Below are 14,860 nucleotides of genomic sequence, written 5' to 3'. Positions count from 1 at the left end.
CACACACACACACACACACACACACACACACACACACACACACACACCCTTCCTTATCGGGTACAGTCTTTAGGCCCCAAAGCCTACCTTGTAGGCCCTCCTCTGCCACCACCCGGTGCTCCTCCCTCTTCCCTCTTCCAGCAAGGGCCTGCTGCCCCCACCAGGCTGGGAGAGGCAGTTCACGGGCAGCGATGGCCTTGCTCCTCTGAGTGGCAGGACCAGAGTCAGGGGAGGGGATGTGTGTTTGTTCAATTGAGCAAACTGCCCAGGAAGTAGCCGGGGCTGGGCTGGGAGGAGGCTGCCGCTCACCTTTGCGGAGGTAAGCTACCTTCCTCTCTGTTCAAGCCTTCTGCCACCTCCTTGCACACCTCACTCACTCACACTCTTCCCAATGTGAAGACAGCCCCTACCTTCCCGCCAGCCCACCCTTGCAGGCCCTGCTTAGTGCCCCTCTCTCCACCTCCAGAAGCCTCTGAGGATCGTATGGTCTCCCGGGTTCCCTCCCTGCTCCTCAGACCCTTCACAGTGACCTGAACTTTTTATCTTTCTTACAAAACCCACTCGGCCCATGGCCTTCCCATCTCAGCTTATGGCAACTTCATCCTTTCAGCTGCACAGGACATGACCCTTTCTGTTATGCCTGACCCCTCTCTTTCTCTTCCACCCCACATCCAATCCATCAGGAAATCCCATCAGCTCTACCTCCAAAATATAGCCCGAAACTGACTGCCCACCACCTCTGTTGTTACCCCTGGCCCGGCCACCGATATCTCCGCCTGGATCTCTGTACAGGCCTCCTCTCGGACTCCCCCTGCCTGCCCCCGCACTGTCCATTCCCAGCATAGCAGTCAGAGACCCTGTTTAAATGTCACTGCAGGAGCTCCCCAATGCATGGAGAGTAAAAGCCAAAGTCCTCACAGTGGCCTACAGGCTCTCCATGGTCTGGACCAAGTTGCCTCTCTGACCTGTCTCCCGTAATTCACCCACACCCATGCCCCATGCCGTGCTGCTCTAACCACACTGGAACACACTTGAAAGCCCCAGGGAATTCCTGCCTTGGGGCCTTTGCACTGGCTGTTTCTTCTGTCTGGAATGCTCCACCTGCAGATAGCTGCATGAATCACTCATGTGCCTCCTTCAAGTCTTTGCTCAGATGCCACCTTCATGAGGCCCACCCTGACTACCTTTGCAACCTCTCCCAACACTCCAGATCTCCCTGACTTATCTCTATTTTTTCCACAGTACTTACCCCTTCTATTATTTACTTATTATGTTTACCCATGAAAATACAAGATCCACAAGGACAAGGATTTTGTCTCTTTTCTAAAACTAATGAATACCCAGCTCTAGACCAGCATCAGCACAAAGTAAGGCACTCCATGAATATTTGTTGAATGGCTGAACTTCCTCATGAGATGATATCTGCTCTCCTCAGCCAGGCGAGAGCCCCTGGGGGAAGGGGAGGGTGGGATTGTCCTTTGCCTGCCGCCCAGCTGCACAGCGTGTTCTGAGAGCTGGCGAGTTGGGTGAGATGGAAGTGGGTCTGGGCCGCGGCATCCTGCCTGCCTGGTCTCTTGCTGCTGGGCTGAGACCTCGGTGAGAACAGGGATGGGTCCAGGGCGCCCCTGAATTCCCTGTACCCAGCTCAGGGCCTGGCACCTGTAAGCCCTCAGCGAGCACAAGCACAAATACTGGCACCCCACAAAGGGTCTGTTGGCACTGCCTGTGTGAGCACAGCCTTCATTATCAGGCAGAGGCTGGGACAGGCTCCAAAAGCCCTTTCTTTTGAAAAAGGATTAGCTTTGGGGTTGGAAAACCCATGGTTCCAGTTGGCCCACAAGGGGGAGGAAGGGTGGGTTGTCTCCTGAGACTGGTGGCAAAGGCCCCTCAGGCCTCGACTTCCGCATTTGTGTACCTTCCTGCTCTGGTGTTCTGACACCCTCTTCCCATTTTCAGGTGATACCTAAGTGCCCAGTTTCTGGGTGTCCATGAGTAAGGGAGAGAGGGACCCAGGTGCAGCCCCAGCCCTGTAATCCTGAATCCAGACAAAAAGGCCCTCTGGGTCCAACCGCCTGTGGTGAGGAAGCTGTTAGGTCAGGGCAGGGGAGGCACGAGACCCAGCCTCTCCTTCCAGCCTCCTCCCAAGCGGATTGCTACTCCACAGGAATGCCGGGCACAGAATTGGAAGCAGGTGTGGGCTGCCTGGGCGGACCACCCGCTCCTCCCCCACCCCTTCCTGTCCTGCCATTCCAGCCACTGCCCTGGGGAGTTTTCCATGTGCTCTTGGCTTGGACAGGAGTGGGGTGGACTTGGGCTGGGACTACTAGGGAGAAGTGCCCCTTTGGAGGTGACAAGAGATTGAGATGGGGGTCCCTGGGGAGGGGAGAGAGGGAGGAGAGGAGACGAAAGGCCGGGATGAAAGGCCAGAATTCCTGGGCCAAGTGCGGCAGTAGCCTGGTGCCTGTAAGTCCCGAAGGACTCCCCACCCTGCTCAGCCACCATCCCAAAAGGCTCTGTGGGGCCTGTGAACTCAAGGCAAAAAAAAATCCAACTTTTTGTGTCCTAGGGGGTTTAGACCTGAGAGAAACAATGAACGCGGAGACATGCCCTTCCCTGAGGGGCAGAAGCAGAGGGAAGGCTGGGATGGTTCAGTGGGGGAGAGAGTCAGCCTAGGTCTGAGCTTGGCTGCTGATGAATTCTGAGACCTTGGATGAGTTACTGAACTTCTCTAGCCTCAGTTGCCTCCTCTGTAAAATGGGGGTATAATATCATCTACCTCACAAGCTTGCTGGGGGTACTAAACGAGGAAGTAAAACCAAAATGCTTGGCATAGTGTCTGGTGCATATTAAGGGTTCAATAACAGCAGTGGCTATTATGATTATTTAAAATGGGAGCTGTCTCTTCTTGCAGGGATGGTCCAGTTTGAGAACAGGGGAGAGAGGATGTGGCCTTGCAACTAAATGATACGAGAGGAGACGGGAAATCTGCCTGCGATGAGGTTGCTTCGGACACGACTTGTTTGTTCTGACACTAGTGACCTTCCATTGCCAAACAGGGGAGTAACAAGAGGACCCAGGTCCCTCTATCTCCATAGTTGTCTGACCCTTTACCCCACGTTCCTCGGCCTGAAGACTCCATTTCTTTCTGAAGGAGCAACTTGAGACAACTTCTGGGAAGGAAGGAGGGATGCTGAGCTGTGATTCTGCCTCCACCAGTCACCAGTTATGCAACCTTGGGCTTAACCTCCGAGGGCCTCAGTTTCCTCATCTGCAAAATGGGGGTAATAACAATACCAAGGGTTGTTATGAGAATTAGGCGACTAGTTGTAAAGCTCCAAGAACAGTGTCGGGTGCTGTAGATGTGCTTGTTAAACAAATGTTCTGGAGTCTATAGAGTGGGAATGACAAGGCTTCACGCTAACACCTCACTGGGGAGGTGCTCAAAGCTGTGCACTCTCTCTGGTTCATCTCACTCTGTCGCAACCAGTGCCCAGAACATGGTAGGAGTCAAGTATCTGCTGAATGACCAAATGGATGTGCAAGGTAAGCCTTAACACATGAAAATTTAGAAAAAAAAAATAATGCATGGGGGTTAAAAACTCAGGATGGAGAGCCATGCAGACTCAAATTCTGGTTTCACTACTAAGAGGTCATGTGACAATCAGCAAGTGAGCCTGTCACCTTATCTATGAAACGGGATGGATAACAGCATCTGGCTGGTGGGGTTGCTGTGGGAATTAAGAGATGATGTATAAAATGTCCAACGTATGCTAACAGAATTATCCCTCTGGAGGTGGCTGGGGGAACTGAGGTCCAGGTTCAAGTCCTGCCCCAGCTGGCTTGCAGGTGGTGTGAGGGTCCTCCTGGGTCAACTGAGTGCAATGCAGAGATGACAGGCTCAGTTTGAATTGTGGCTCGGCTGCATCCAGCTGTGAGACCTCCCCAGGTCTCTGTTTTCTCATCTGTACCAGAGGACCATAATCCCCACCTCTCTAGGAGGCTGTGCGGGTAAATGAAGTTGCACATTCAAGCCACAAAGCTCAGCAAGTGCTCCTCTGCAATGGCTGAACTTGTCATCGTCATCCTCGCCTGGAGGCTCTAACTCTGGATGCTCTGGGTGGCCAGGCCTCCTGCATCTACTCCAAGCCTTGTGGAGGTGGGTGGGCGACCTGAGTCATGAGGGCAGGAAGTAGGGGTTGCAGCAGCAGGGAGCCAGGGCTGCTCTCAAGGACTAAGGGGCCCCGTCTGGCCTCTTGGGTGCAGGAGGCTGGATGGAGAGGGACGTACCCTAGAAACACCACTGTGTGAGTGCAGGGACATGAAACACCTGGGCCTAGGAGCAGCACGATCCTCGTGGGGGCTGTGGAGGCCTGAGAGAGGGAGAAGGAGGAGGGGAGAGGAAGGAGGTGCCTCAAGTTCTGGTGCAAAAGGCTAAGGTGCTGAGATTTTGTCCTGAAGGCCTTGGGAGCCACAGAGCCTTCTTGAGCAGGAGAGTAATATGGTCAGCAATGAAAGGGTGTATCTGCCCCATGCGTAGGATGGACTGGAAGGGACCAGGGAGGAGGCAGTCACAGCTCCGATTGGTTGTGTGAGGACAGGGAAGGAGGACCCATGCCAGGCAAGGTGGGCATAGCCATCAGAGATGCCCTGGGAGGACAGCCAGGGTGGCTGCTCCACGTTACTTTCATAGGGTGGCCAGAGGCAGTGAATCAGGCTGAGGGTGTAAGGGGGAGGCCCTGAGAGAAAAGCCGTGGTCTTCTAGGGCCAGAAGTCATCTTAGCCTGCACCGGTACCACCAGCTCAGAGAAGCTGAGGCTGTGAGGAGGCAGGAACAGGGACAAGGAGGCTAGGAGAAGAGGGCCCGGCTTGGGAGAGGGAGGGGCACAGCACAAGGGCCTGGGAAGCAGGCAGCCACCCTCCAGGCCTCTGCACGGATCTGCTGTGACAGGCAGACCAGGTATGTGACCTGGGCCTCTGTTTCCTCGCCTTCCCTCCCGTTACACATTTCAGAGACAACGGTACTGCAGGAGGCCTTGGGCAGCCCCCCTCCCCGGGGTGGGAGGGAAGGGGGTGCAGGCACCCAAGGAAGAAACCAGGCTCTGGACAGGCGCTTGGAAACTGCCCAAACGTGGAGGACGTGGGTGGTACGCACATGTGTTTGGTGTTGTGAGGACATGTCCACGTCCACGCCCACACGCACGCGGGCTGCCAGCGCCCAGCCTCAGACCCCTGGGTGTGCGGCCAGGAGGAATGAGGTCAGTCTCGGAGAATCCGCTCTGGACTCCCACACCAGGCCTGGGGGTCTGATCTCAAGCACAAGGCTTGGCCTTCCCCAAACCGGGATTTTCCATGGTCCCAGCCTAGCAGGGTGGGAAGGGGAACAAGTGATGGGGGAGAAGGTACTGCTCCCTCTCTGGCCTCTCTGTGAGCCCCGATTTAGCCTGCACTGCCCCACACACACCTTCCCCCCCGTGACGAGGGAAGGGGCACTTGGAGGGTGCTGACAGCTTGCGGCAATGCTTGGGCACCTCCTCCTCTCGGAAGTCCTCCCTGAGTTCCTAGTGCCCCCGACTGGGGAGGCCCCTCCCCTGGGTCCCCTAACCCATTCCCCCAGCGCCTGCCCAATCACAGCACTGAGGTGCCCCCTTTTCTATTCCTTCCTCAGGGCAGGGCCTGGATTCAGCTTGGCATCTAGTATACTGTGTTCCGGGGAGAAATGTCTTTAATCCCAATTGAACACTGGGGCTCAGGGGCAATGGCCAGAGGCCCTGCTAAGCACCAAGCACCCCTCGCTCCAAACATAGCCTTGCTCTGGCCAATCCCCCTCTGAACCTTAAGAACTGAGAGGCTAAAGAAGGACCTTAGAAAACCCACTGGCTTGGGGCGTAGATGTCAAGTCCCAGGCCTGGCTCTGCCAGCACTGCTATTTGAGGCCTCGGTTTTCTCCACTGCCCAGAGGTGGAGCGCTTCTGGCTGAGCCCCACTCTGTGGTCTTGCATTCTAAGAAAAGCTACCACAAAAGTTTAGCTTATAGGTAAAACACGCTCTCCTCCACGGAGCTCTGGGAGCTGTTGATGCAGAGCTGTAACACACCCTGCTGCAGGGATGCTGCAAGCCCTGGTGCGGATCAGATCCGGGTGAGGCCACGGTGGCAGGAGGATGCATCCTTCATCACATCACAGAAGGGCCTTCCATCTTGCTCCTGTCCTAGCTCCTGCAGGTTCTCAAAGTGGGATTCAGCACGCAACTTGAGTGCTATGCCTTGAATATGAGGGAGTGAGTACTGCCAGTGTGGGCACTCCTCTCCCCTAGCCTTGGGCTCCAGCAGCCCCTAGAGAGACGGGAGTCCCCACCCCTGCACCCCAGCGGCAGCCTCTCTCACCCAAGGTCATTATGGCTGGAGACAAGGAAGCGTCCCCGTGAGGACAGAGGCAGGGGAGCAAAGGCTGGGGGTACACTACCTGTGCCCCTGAGACCTGCAGTGCTCAGCCCTCACCTGGTGCGCCTGGCACAGAAACACTGTTGTGGAGCAGAGAGTCAGGAGTAAAGAATCATGGTATTAATCGCAGCCTGAAAGAGGCAAGGCTGGGGTGGAACGCATATGCATTGGGGACTGAATGGAAAACCTTGACCGAAGCTGACTTTGGACTTGCAGAGACAGAAGCAGGAAGGGGAATTCTAGGACAGCAGGACCAATGGCCGTTCAGCCCTGGCCAGACCACTAGCGGGCCCTTGCCAAGGTAGTCCGCCTGCTATCAGCATATGTGGAGTTGCTCATCTGAAGAAGGAAGGTTGCCCCTTCCACTGAGTCCTCGTGTGTAGATGGCTTAGGCTTTCCCAAAACTAGGTCATATCTTCAACACCCCCTGTCCACAGCTGCCTCCTGGGACTCTCCCCCAGGGCCAGGACTAGGGTGAACTGAGTGAAGTGATTGAGGCCCTGGCCTGGGGTGCAAAATTTAAGAGGGCGCCTAAAAACTCAGTAGCTAAGAGAAGTAACATTTCAGGCAATATTTTTAAAAATCAAAATTAACACACAAAAAAATCTGTGATGAACAAAACATCAAAATTTCAAATAAAGATGATCAGTATTGCTGATTTTTCAGTTTGCCTCAGGCTTGAATACAGTTTGGCAAGGCACCGTAACTGATTCTATTTAAAATTTTTTTCATTTTTTTGGCATTATTTTTGATTTAAAAATGCATTAAAATATTACTTATCTCGATTAGTAAGTTTTTCGGTGCCCAGGCTGGTGCCCCACTCGCCTCTCTAGTCTGGGCCTTGCAGTGTGCCCCTGAAGGAACTCTGGGTTATCTAGTCTGCACTCCTGTCAGCCCAGATTCTCTCTTCTAACCTCCTGTTCATTCAGGCCAAGCTCACAGATGCCCAGTGACCGGGAACTTGCCACACCTCCAGAGGCGTCCCCTAAGGCCTTTCTGACCCCGATGCTCCCTGCTTCACCCTGTGAGGCTGGCAGAGGGGCACCTCCAAGCGTGCAGGACATGCCCTGATGGGAATGAGGGAGAGGCGGGGAGGGGGGCTCCTTTACTTTGTCCTCAGATGACCCAAGCCACGTCTGGAAGGCGTCTCTTTACAAAGCCTGTCCAGTCCCTCCACCCCCTACCCCCGCAAGTCAGAGCCCCGGCCTGCCTGGCCAAATCCTGGCACCTATGATGACGCGTGGACAGGGCGAAGGCCGGGAGGTGGGAAACACTGGGGCTGCCTATGGGGAGGAGGGTGGGGGTCCTTACTTAGCAGCTGGGGGAGGCCTTCGGTAAAGGATGGAGGAGGGCCTGGGCGTCGGGACGTACTCACCTCTACCGTTTTGGCTGGGCCGGTACACGCTGCCCACACTCAGGCGGCCCTGCTGCGCGCCATTGCGCTCCGAACCCGGCGGGGGCGCGTCGGAGCTGCGCACCGGCAGGTAGGGAGGCTCCACCACGCGGAAGGGGGGCTGCGGCTCCACGGCCCGCGGCGGGCTATAGGCCTCGGGTGGCATGTTGCCGTAGGGCGGGTACCAGCCGAGGCGGGGGTCGCCGCCGTAGGCGCCACCGTTGGACTGCGCGGCGTCGGGGGCCGGGTCGGGGTAGGCCTGCTCGAGGCCCGCGGTGCCCTCGTTGTACAGGCTGTGCGAGTAGCGGCGGTCCAGGCCGTCGGCTGGCTGCGGCTGCGGCGGCTGCGGCGCGTACGGCCTCTCCGGGGCCGGATAGAAGCCCTGCGGCGGGTACTCGGGCTGCTCCTCGCCGCCGCCGTACTCCTCGTAGCGCGCCCGGGGCTGGAAGGGGTAGATGACCCCCGCCGCGGCCACGGCCGCCGTCCCTGCGCCCAGACCGCCGCCCACGCCGCGGTAGTACACGTAGCCCTGGTCGTAGGTCCGCGACGCGGGGTCGTATGTCTCGTACTGGCTGACGAAGGGCGCCTGCGGATAGGGGAACTGCTGCGGAAAAGAGGACGGCTGGCGGTAGGTGGTGGCGAAGGCCGAGGCCGAGGCCGAGGCCGAGGAGGCGGAGCCCCCGTGCCGTTGCTGGGAGACGGAGGTGCGGGCCCGGGCCATGGCCGTGCTGTCCCCGACGGCCACCTCGCGCCAGTTGTCGGGCACCTGGCCGAAGCCGAATGGGTGCCGCGCTTGGCCGCGCACGGTGTCCGAGCCGATGCGCCCGGGCAGGGGCAGCGACGGGGCCTGCCGACGCCGGAGGCCCCCGTGGCTGCGCCGATGCGGGGCCTGGGGGGCGCCCGCCAGCAGCACCCGGGAGTTACTCTCGGAGCGCTGAGTCCCCGCAGGCACGTACTCTGAGCCCGAGTTGAGCAGGCTGTACACCTGCCCGTTGTTCTCCCACTGGATCAGCTGCCGCCAGCGTCCCTGGTCCGAGCCCTGCCGTGGCTGCGCCTGCTGCCCGTGCACCAGGACGCAGACGCAGGCGCCCCACACCAGGGCCCCCAGCTGCCAACCGGCTGGGGCCAGAGCCATGGTGGCCCTTCTGCAGAGGCCTGGTGGACTGAGAGGCTCTCAGGAGTGGCCCCCTGTGCGTGCTTCTCTTCCCACGGCCTCGAGGACAGGACGGCTCCTTGCCTGCCCCAGCTCTAGCTTTGTCCATCCTGGCCTTGTCCCGAGCGGGACGGCTCCTCCGATGACAGCATTTCGAGGCCAAGGGGTCAGGGCAGGGCAGGGGCGGTGCCCAGGGCTGCACGAGGCTCTCTGCAGGGCACCGGGCAGGCAGGACCGCCTGGGGGCCTTACAAGGCCAGCCCGGCACTGGCTGGCCGCTGGGCTGGCGCTTTCCCACTCTGAATGAATAAGCAACAGGCTGGAAGCGTAGGGAGGTTTCGGGCAGCCTGGTCCGCCTGCTGGGGCCTCCTCCGCGGGGCCCTATGGCCCGCCGGGTTTTAGCTATGTGGCCTGACCCACAGCTGCTGTGCTCCCTCAGTCCCTGGAGCTCCCAGCCAAGCCCCAGACCTGCCTCTGAGGAAGGGAATGAAGAAGGGAGTAGGACGGGGCCTCTGGGGACTCAGGCCCGGTGAGTGGGGCCCTGGCAGGTATAACGGGGCTGAGGTGTCAGCACCATTCTGACCATTTCTCTCTGCTTTGGACCCAGCATCCTTGGTCTCACCTTACTGGCTTCTTGTTCGGGCTTGAATAAGCCCCTGACTCGTGTCCACTCCAGCCTCTCCCCAGGATTCCTGGGCTCCCATTCTCCAAAGCCAGTGATCAGACACCCTCCTTGTTGGTGGGCCTTCTTGGGCAAGATGCTGAATCCCAGCTGAGCCATTCTCTAATTCTGGACCTCGGGTGTACCTTAGTTCATTGGGCCTGAGCACAAAGCATATGGAGCTTCAGCTTTTTCCCTCTTGGCACATCCCTGGGCCTTAACTCTCCCAGTCTGTAGAACGGAAGTATGCTCCTGTGCTGAACAGAACTTGTGAAATCATGGGAGAGATCAACTTCCTGCCCATCCTGTGTGGTTTCTGTCCTGTATAACCTAGAAATAACCTGAGTGTGCACATGGATAAAGTGAAACTCAGGGGCTGCCTTTGATATGGGATAGGCGTCATTGGGAGGCACTATGTGCTATAAGCACATAGCAGAAAGGGGGAGTCAGGAGAATGGGACTAGTCCAGTTGCTGTGATTAGGTTGCTGGGTGATCTTGGGCAAGTCCTTTCCCCATTCTGATCCAGTCACATCTGATCAGTGGAGGATTAGACCAGATGGTCCCCAAGAGTGCTTTGGCAGGTTCTCTATTCTCTCAGCAGAAATAAGAGGGGCCTCAGAAGTTTGAACACTTTGGTATCCAAGAAATCACTCTGAATGCCTCCCCTGGACTGCCTTCTCCAGCCTTGGTCATGGGAACTGGAGGACAGAAATTTCCCTCTTGTGCTTATACACTAAGGAGGAAGAACCTGCCCTTAACTTGGTCTCTCCAGATTCCCCTTGTACTTTGGAAATGCCTGGAGACCACCTTGGGAGGGGACAGCCAGAGTGGACATTCCTCAGACACCCTGGACCCCTGCCTCCTCATCCTTGCCAGCCGGCATTTGTTCCCCCATCGCACTGCGCTTCAGGATGAGGCTCGGGTCAGGTGACTCGGTGCATCTGTCTACCCTCATAGTCCAGCCAGCAACAGTTCAACACAAGCCCCTTAGCTCCCCGGTATGGGGTTTGATCTCAGACTCCAGACAGGAATCCTGCAAAGAGCAACTGGTTTGGTTCAGGACATCGAACCAGATGCTGAGGTCCGGGACCAGGAGGGTTAAGCTTTCCCTCCCGCCCACCTGCCCCCTGCAGGGCTGGCCTCAGCTGCTTGGAATCCCTGGGGTCCTGTAGGGCCCTCCCGCCAGCCAGATGGGCAGCAGCGCCAGGAAAGGAGGAGGAGCAGTGGAAACAGGCCTCAGGGTACCCCCCAGGCAGGGAGGGGAAGGGAAGAGGAGGAAGAGGAAGGATATGGGATGGCTGTGAGGTAGGGGAGCCCCACTGGCAGAGTGGAGCAGGCAGAACCCTTCTTCCTGAGCCAGGCAGGGGACAGGGGCTGCCTCAGGGCTTTGGAGCTGTGGGGAGATCAGGGCACAGGCTGTTGTGCTCAGCCGGCCTCTGCCTGGGAGCCAGCTCTTGGCGTGAAACCCTACCCAGTGCTGGCTCCTGCTGCTCTTTCTTGTTTCTTAATAAGGTCGAATCAGAGTGAGTCAGAGGAGCCAAGTTTCCTGTTAGGCTCTGTTTGAATAAACTCTGCTCTGAGCATAGCTTGGGCCTCTGCGCAGGCTCCTGGGGCCAGGGCTGCGGCCCTGCCAGCCATCTCTGCTGAGACTGGAGACCTGGGGTCTTGGCCTGGCCTCCAGATGCTCCCCGGGGAAGCCCGTTAGGCTCTCGGAGCTACAGTCTGCATCTATAACTTGGGGGTAATAATACCTTTCTTGTGGTATATTTGGGAGGATGAAATAAGAGGTTTTATGAAAACTACCCAGCACAGTACCAGGCTTGTGGCCACTATTTTTTCTTTCCTCTGGACTGGTGAGAGAAGGGAGGGGTTCATCCTCAAAGGTGTTCCCCCCTTCCCCATTTTCTCTGTCCCTTTCATATGTTTTATCTGTCTTCAGCATCCTTCGTTGTGCCCAGCTCAGGGTGAACCCCTGGGACCTGTCCTCTTCCCTCCTCTCCACTCCCTCCCTCGTCCTCCTTCTCTCTTCCAGTCTGGGTCTCCCAAAGTTGCTGGCAACACCCCCTCAGATCTCTGAGCCCAGGGGAGCCTGCCTGGTTCCACCTCTCCACGCACAGGGCAAGGCCTTGCCCAAGGAGCTGGAGGTGTCCTGGCGTCCTTTGACTGGAAGCTGCAGAGTGGGGGTCTGAGAGAGACCTGGGCAGGCTGTAAAGGATGCAGAGCTAAGGTCAAATGAGGGCTTCCAGTCACCAGGCTAGGCTGGGCCTGAGCTGTCTGGAGGTGATGGGGTGGTGGGCAGCTCCTTACTAGGCCCAGTCCCTACAGGCTGTGTTCACACCCACAGTTTTAAGACCTAGCCATGTGGTTGAGGCTTGTTGCCAGTCCCTGGCACTAGGAGCCAGGTTCAGGCGTTCTTGGAGGGCTGGGGTATAGGGCTGAAAGAGCTTGTTGGTAGTGTGTGACTTTATTAAGAATCTAATATGTTCTGGACCGGGCTGCTCTGCTGCTGGGCTTCCCATGGGACAGCCAGTGTCCTTTGGCCCTGTGCTAGAACTCTAGGCTCTGGAAAATCTGTGGGGGAATGAGGAGGCCTTAGACCCAATCAGCAGAGGGTTTGGGAAGCCGAGAAAGGACAGGAGCAGTGGGATGCCTTATTGCTTTGCAGAGGAAAGGACCAGGAGGCCCACCGTGGGTCAGAATGTTTCTATGGCTGGGGGAAAACGATGAGACAAGCTCCGGGGAGCCCCTGCCCTCTGTGCCCCTCATGGGACAGGCCTGGGTCTCCTCCACCCACCCTGATCCCTGGCTGCTGGGTCCGGTACCCGGCACCTGGGTGGGCAGCTCAGGAAAGGCCATTGACGGGATTTGTGCTGAACTGGGGACGGAAGCCCCAGCCCAGCCAGCACTGGACCGTGTAGGCCCCAGCCGCTGCCTCTAGGAATTGGGCTGGAGGAAGCGCTGAGTGAGGAGGCCTGGCGAGCTGGCACAGAACACGCTGACTCTGCAGGGAAAGGACCACCAAGTGACCACTGCCAGCTGGGCCCTGTGCCCACCCCTCCCCCGAAGCCACATCTGGTGCAATGGTCGGGGAGGCAGGGGGGCTTTGGTCCCCAGAACCAAGGAAGGCATCCGTGGAAGGGCCCTCGGAGGGGGCTGGGGGCCTTTGGTTTGGAAGCGCCTCTCTTCAGGGCTGGAACTCTGGAGAAGCCCGGAAATGGGGGAGGTGAGGTCAGAGTCTTTTGAGGGACGAATGGGGTGAGGGGAGGGGGGGAAGGAAGGAACCCACCCTTCTCTAGGACGCAGGGGAATTCGGTGGCTCTGGCCACCTCCTACTCTGTTTTTCCTTGTAGCTTCCAAGGTTCCCTGGGGGATTGGAAATACCAGCGTTGATAAAATCGTCTGGGCATCGAGGCAAAGCTCTGTGAGGCAGGAAGCCTCCTCGATCCCCTGATCCCCTCGGCCACCAGCCCAGCCAGCTTCTCCCCTTCCTGACTTTCTCCCCCTCGGGAGAGGCAGGCGGGGCTCCGGGGCCTGCTGAATGGTAACATTCCCTGACCACCCCACTCCACCCCACCCCCACCCCCCATCCCTCCATCCCAGGGTCCAGAGCTGGCAGAGGCAGGGAAGATCATTATTACAGGAACAGGAGAGGGGATATCGTCCCAGGGGCCTTCCTTGCAGGGAGGGATTTTGCCGAAGGTGTTGGGTGTGGCCTGCTGGGTAGGAGAGCCCCTTATGTCAAGGTTGGGGGGTGGGTAGCACTCAGCCAGCATGCGGTAGGGAGGAGTTAACAGAGCCCCCAGCCCGAAGGAGAGAGCTGGTGAGACCAAGCAGGATGCCAGTCCTTTGGGCTGCTGCGTGGCAAACTCTGGAGAACTGGCAGAGAAACTGAGGCAGGAACCCAGTGCTTCTAATAGCAGCCTGGCAAGGTTAAGGGAAGCTCTCTTTTCTCTCTCTGTCTCTCTGCTTTTGTTTTCCTGCCTCTATATCTTTAACTTCCATTTGGGTCTTTCTGGGTTACTCTACCTTTTTTTGTTTCTTTTTTCAATACTCCCCATTTCCTCATTCGTTCTTTCATTCATTCATTTTCTCCGTCTCCCTCCATTACAGTGGCTTGCAGTCTCTACTATTCGTTTCTGTTCTTTCACATCTCTCTTACTCCGCCTTATCTGTTTCTCCCAATTATTCCTCCATTTGTCCGCTCATTCAGTCAGCATGTTCCCTGGGTGCCTGCTGCCTGCAGGTCCCGTGCTGGCTGCGGGATCCCCAAAGAGCTCACGGTCTAGTGAGAGTGACACACGTAAACAGACAAGAACAGAGTGACTGTCCTGAATAAAGGTGAATCATCGTGCTGACTCTGTGACCTTTGAGTCACTCAATAAACATTTGTTGAATAAATGGTGAATTTCCTGTTCCTATTCTTTGACTATTTCCTGTTGTAACGTTCATCTGCTTAGTATTGATTTATAAAATGTAGTATATTTAGCATCCTTTTGTATATCACTTTGTCACATATTGTGCAAGTAATTTTTGAAGTTTGTCATTTGCATCAGTATTTTTAATACTTTCCTGATATACTGAAGTGCTTCATTTTTAAGCTGTCAAATTATTGATTTTTCCTTTATGATCTCAGACTTTATCGTTGTATGACCTTTGCCTTCATCAAGTATGTATACATTTTCGATTAAATTTCAAGATTTTATAATTTCATTTCACTTTTTTATTTAACTCTTTAATCTATTTTATCTTCATATGTGGTGAGAGGTAAGAACACAACTTTAAAACAAATTAAGCCACTGTCCCAACATGAATCATAAATTAATCCATAAATGAATTCCTAGTGACCTGAAAGTCCATTTTATCACATACTGAATATTCTTCTGTTTGACTGGGCTTTCTACTCCGTTCCATTGGCTTATCAGATCATTTTTACACTGATATGCCCTATATTAGTAATTGTGACTTTTGAACAAGGGTTATTAACTGAGAGCACAAGTCCTATTTATTTATTTATTTATTTATTTATTTATTTATTTATTGGCCACACCGTGCAGCATGTGGGATCTTAGTTTCCAGACCAGGGATTGAACCCGTGCCCCGTGCAATGGAAGCACAGTATCTTAACCACTGGACTGCCAAAAATTACTTTTTGCGCTTGTCATTTAGGTGAATTCTAGATTTTTTTTTGTTGCCAAGTTAAACAAAAATAAAACA

The 14,860-nt window shown here is 56.0% G+C and overlaps 1 protein-coding gene across 3 annotated transcripts in view; it reads right to left on the bottom strand.

Annotated features, from left to right (window-relative positions):
- LOXL1 (lysyl oxidase like 1) overlaps positions 1–9,297 on the bottom strand; it is a 23,568-nt gene extending 14,271 nt beyond the window's left edge. Inside the window, exons 1-2 of one of the 3 annotated variants that reach the window (XM_029238569.1) lie at positions 7,815–8,014; positions 3,112–3,268 (exon numbers count right to left, since the gene is read on the bottom strand). In XM_029238569.1, coding sequence (XP_029094402.1) covers positions 3,112–3,139 — 28 coding nt within the window. In that variant the 5' untranslated portion in view covers positions 3,140–3,268; positions 7,815–8,014. Of the gene's footprint in view, positions 1–3,111; positions 3,269–7,814 lie in introns of all 3 variants that reach the window. The other 2 variants (XM_029238567.1, XM_029238568.1) reach the window with 2 other exon arrangements.
- Positions 9,298–14,860: the final 5,563 nt, after the last annotated feature.

The sequence above is a fragment of the Monodon monoceros genome, unplaced genomic scaffold (genome assembly GCF_005190385.1).
Source record: "Monodon monoceros isolate NGI ecotype Baffin Bay Population unplaced genomic scaffold, NGI_Narwhal_1 Super_Scaffold_21, whole genome shotgun sequence".
Lineage (NCBI taxonomy): Eukaryota > Metazoa > Chordata > Mammalia > Artiodactyla > Monodontidae > Monodon > Monodon monoceros.
The sequence above is the reverse complement of the archived record's forward strand: the minus strand, read 5'-3'. Positions and strand labels throughout refer to the sequence as shown.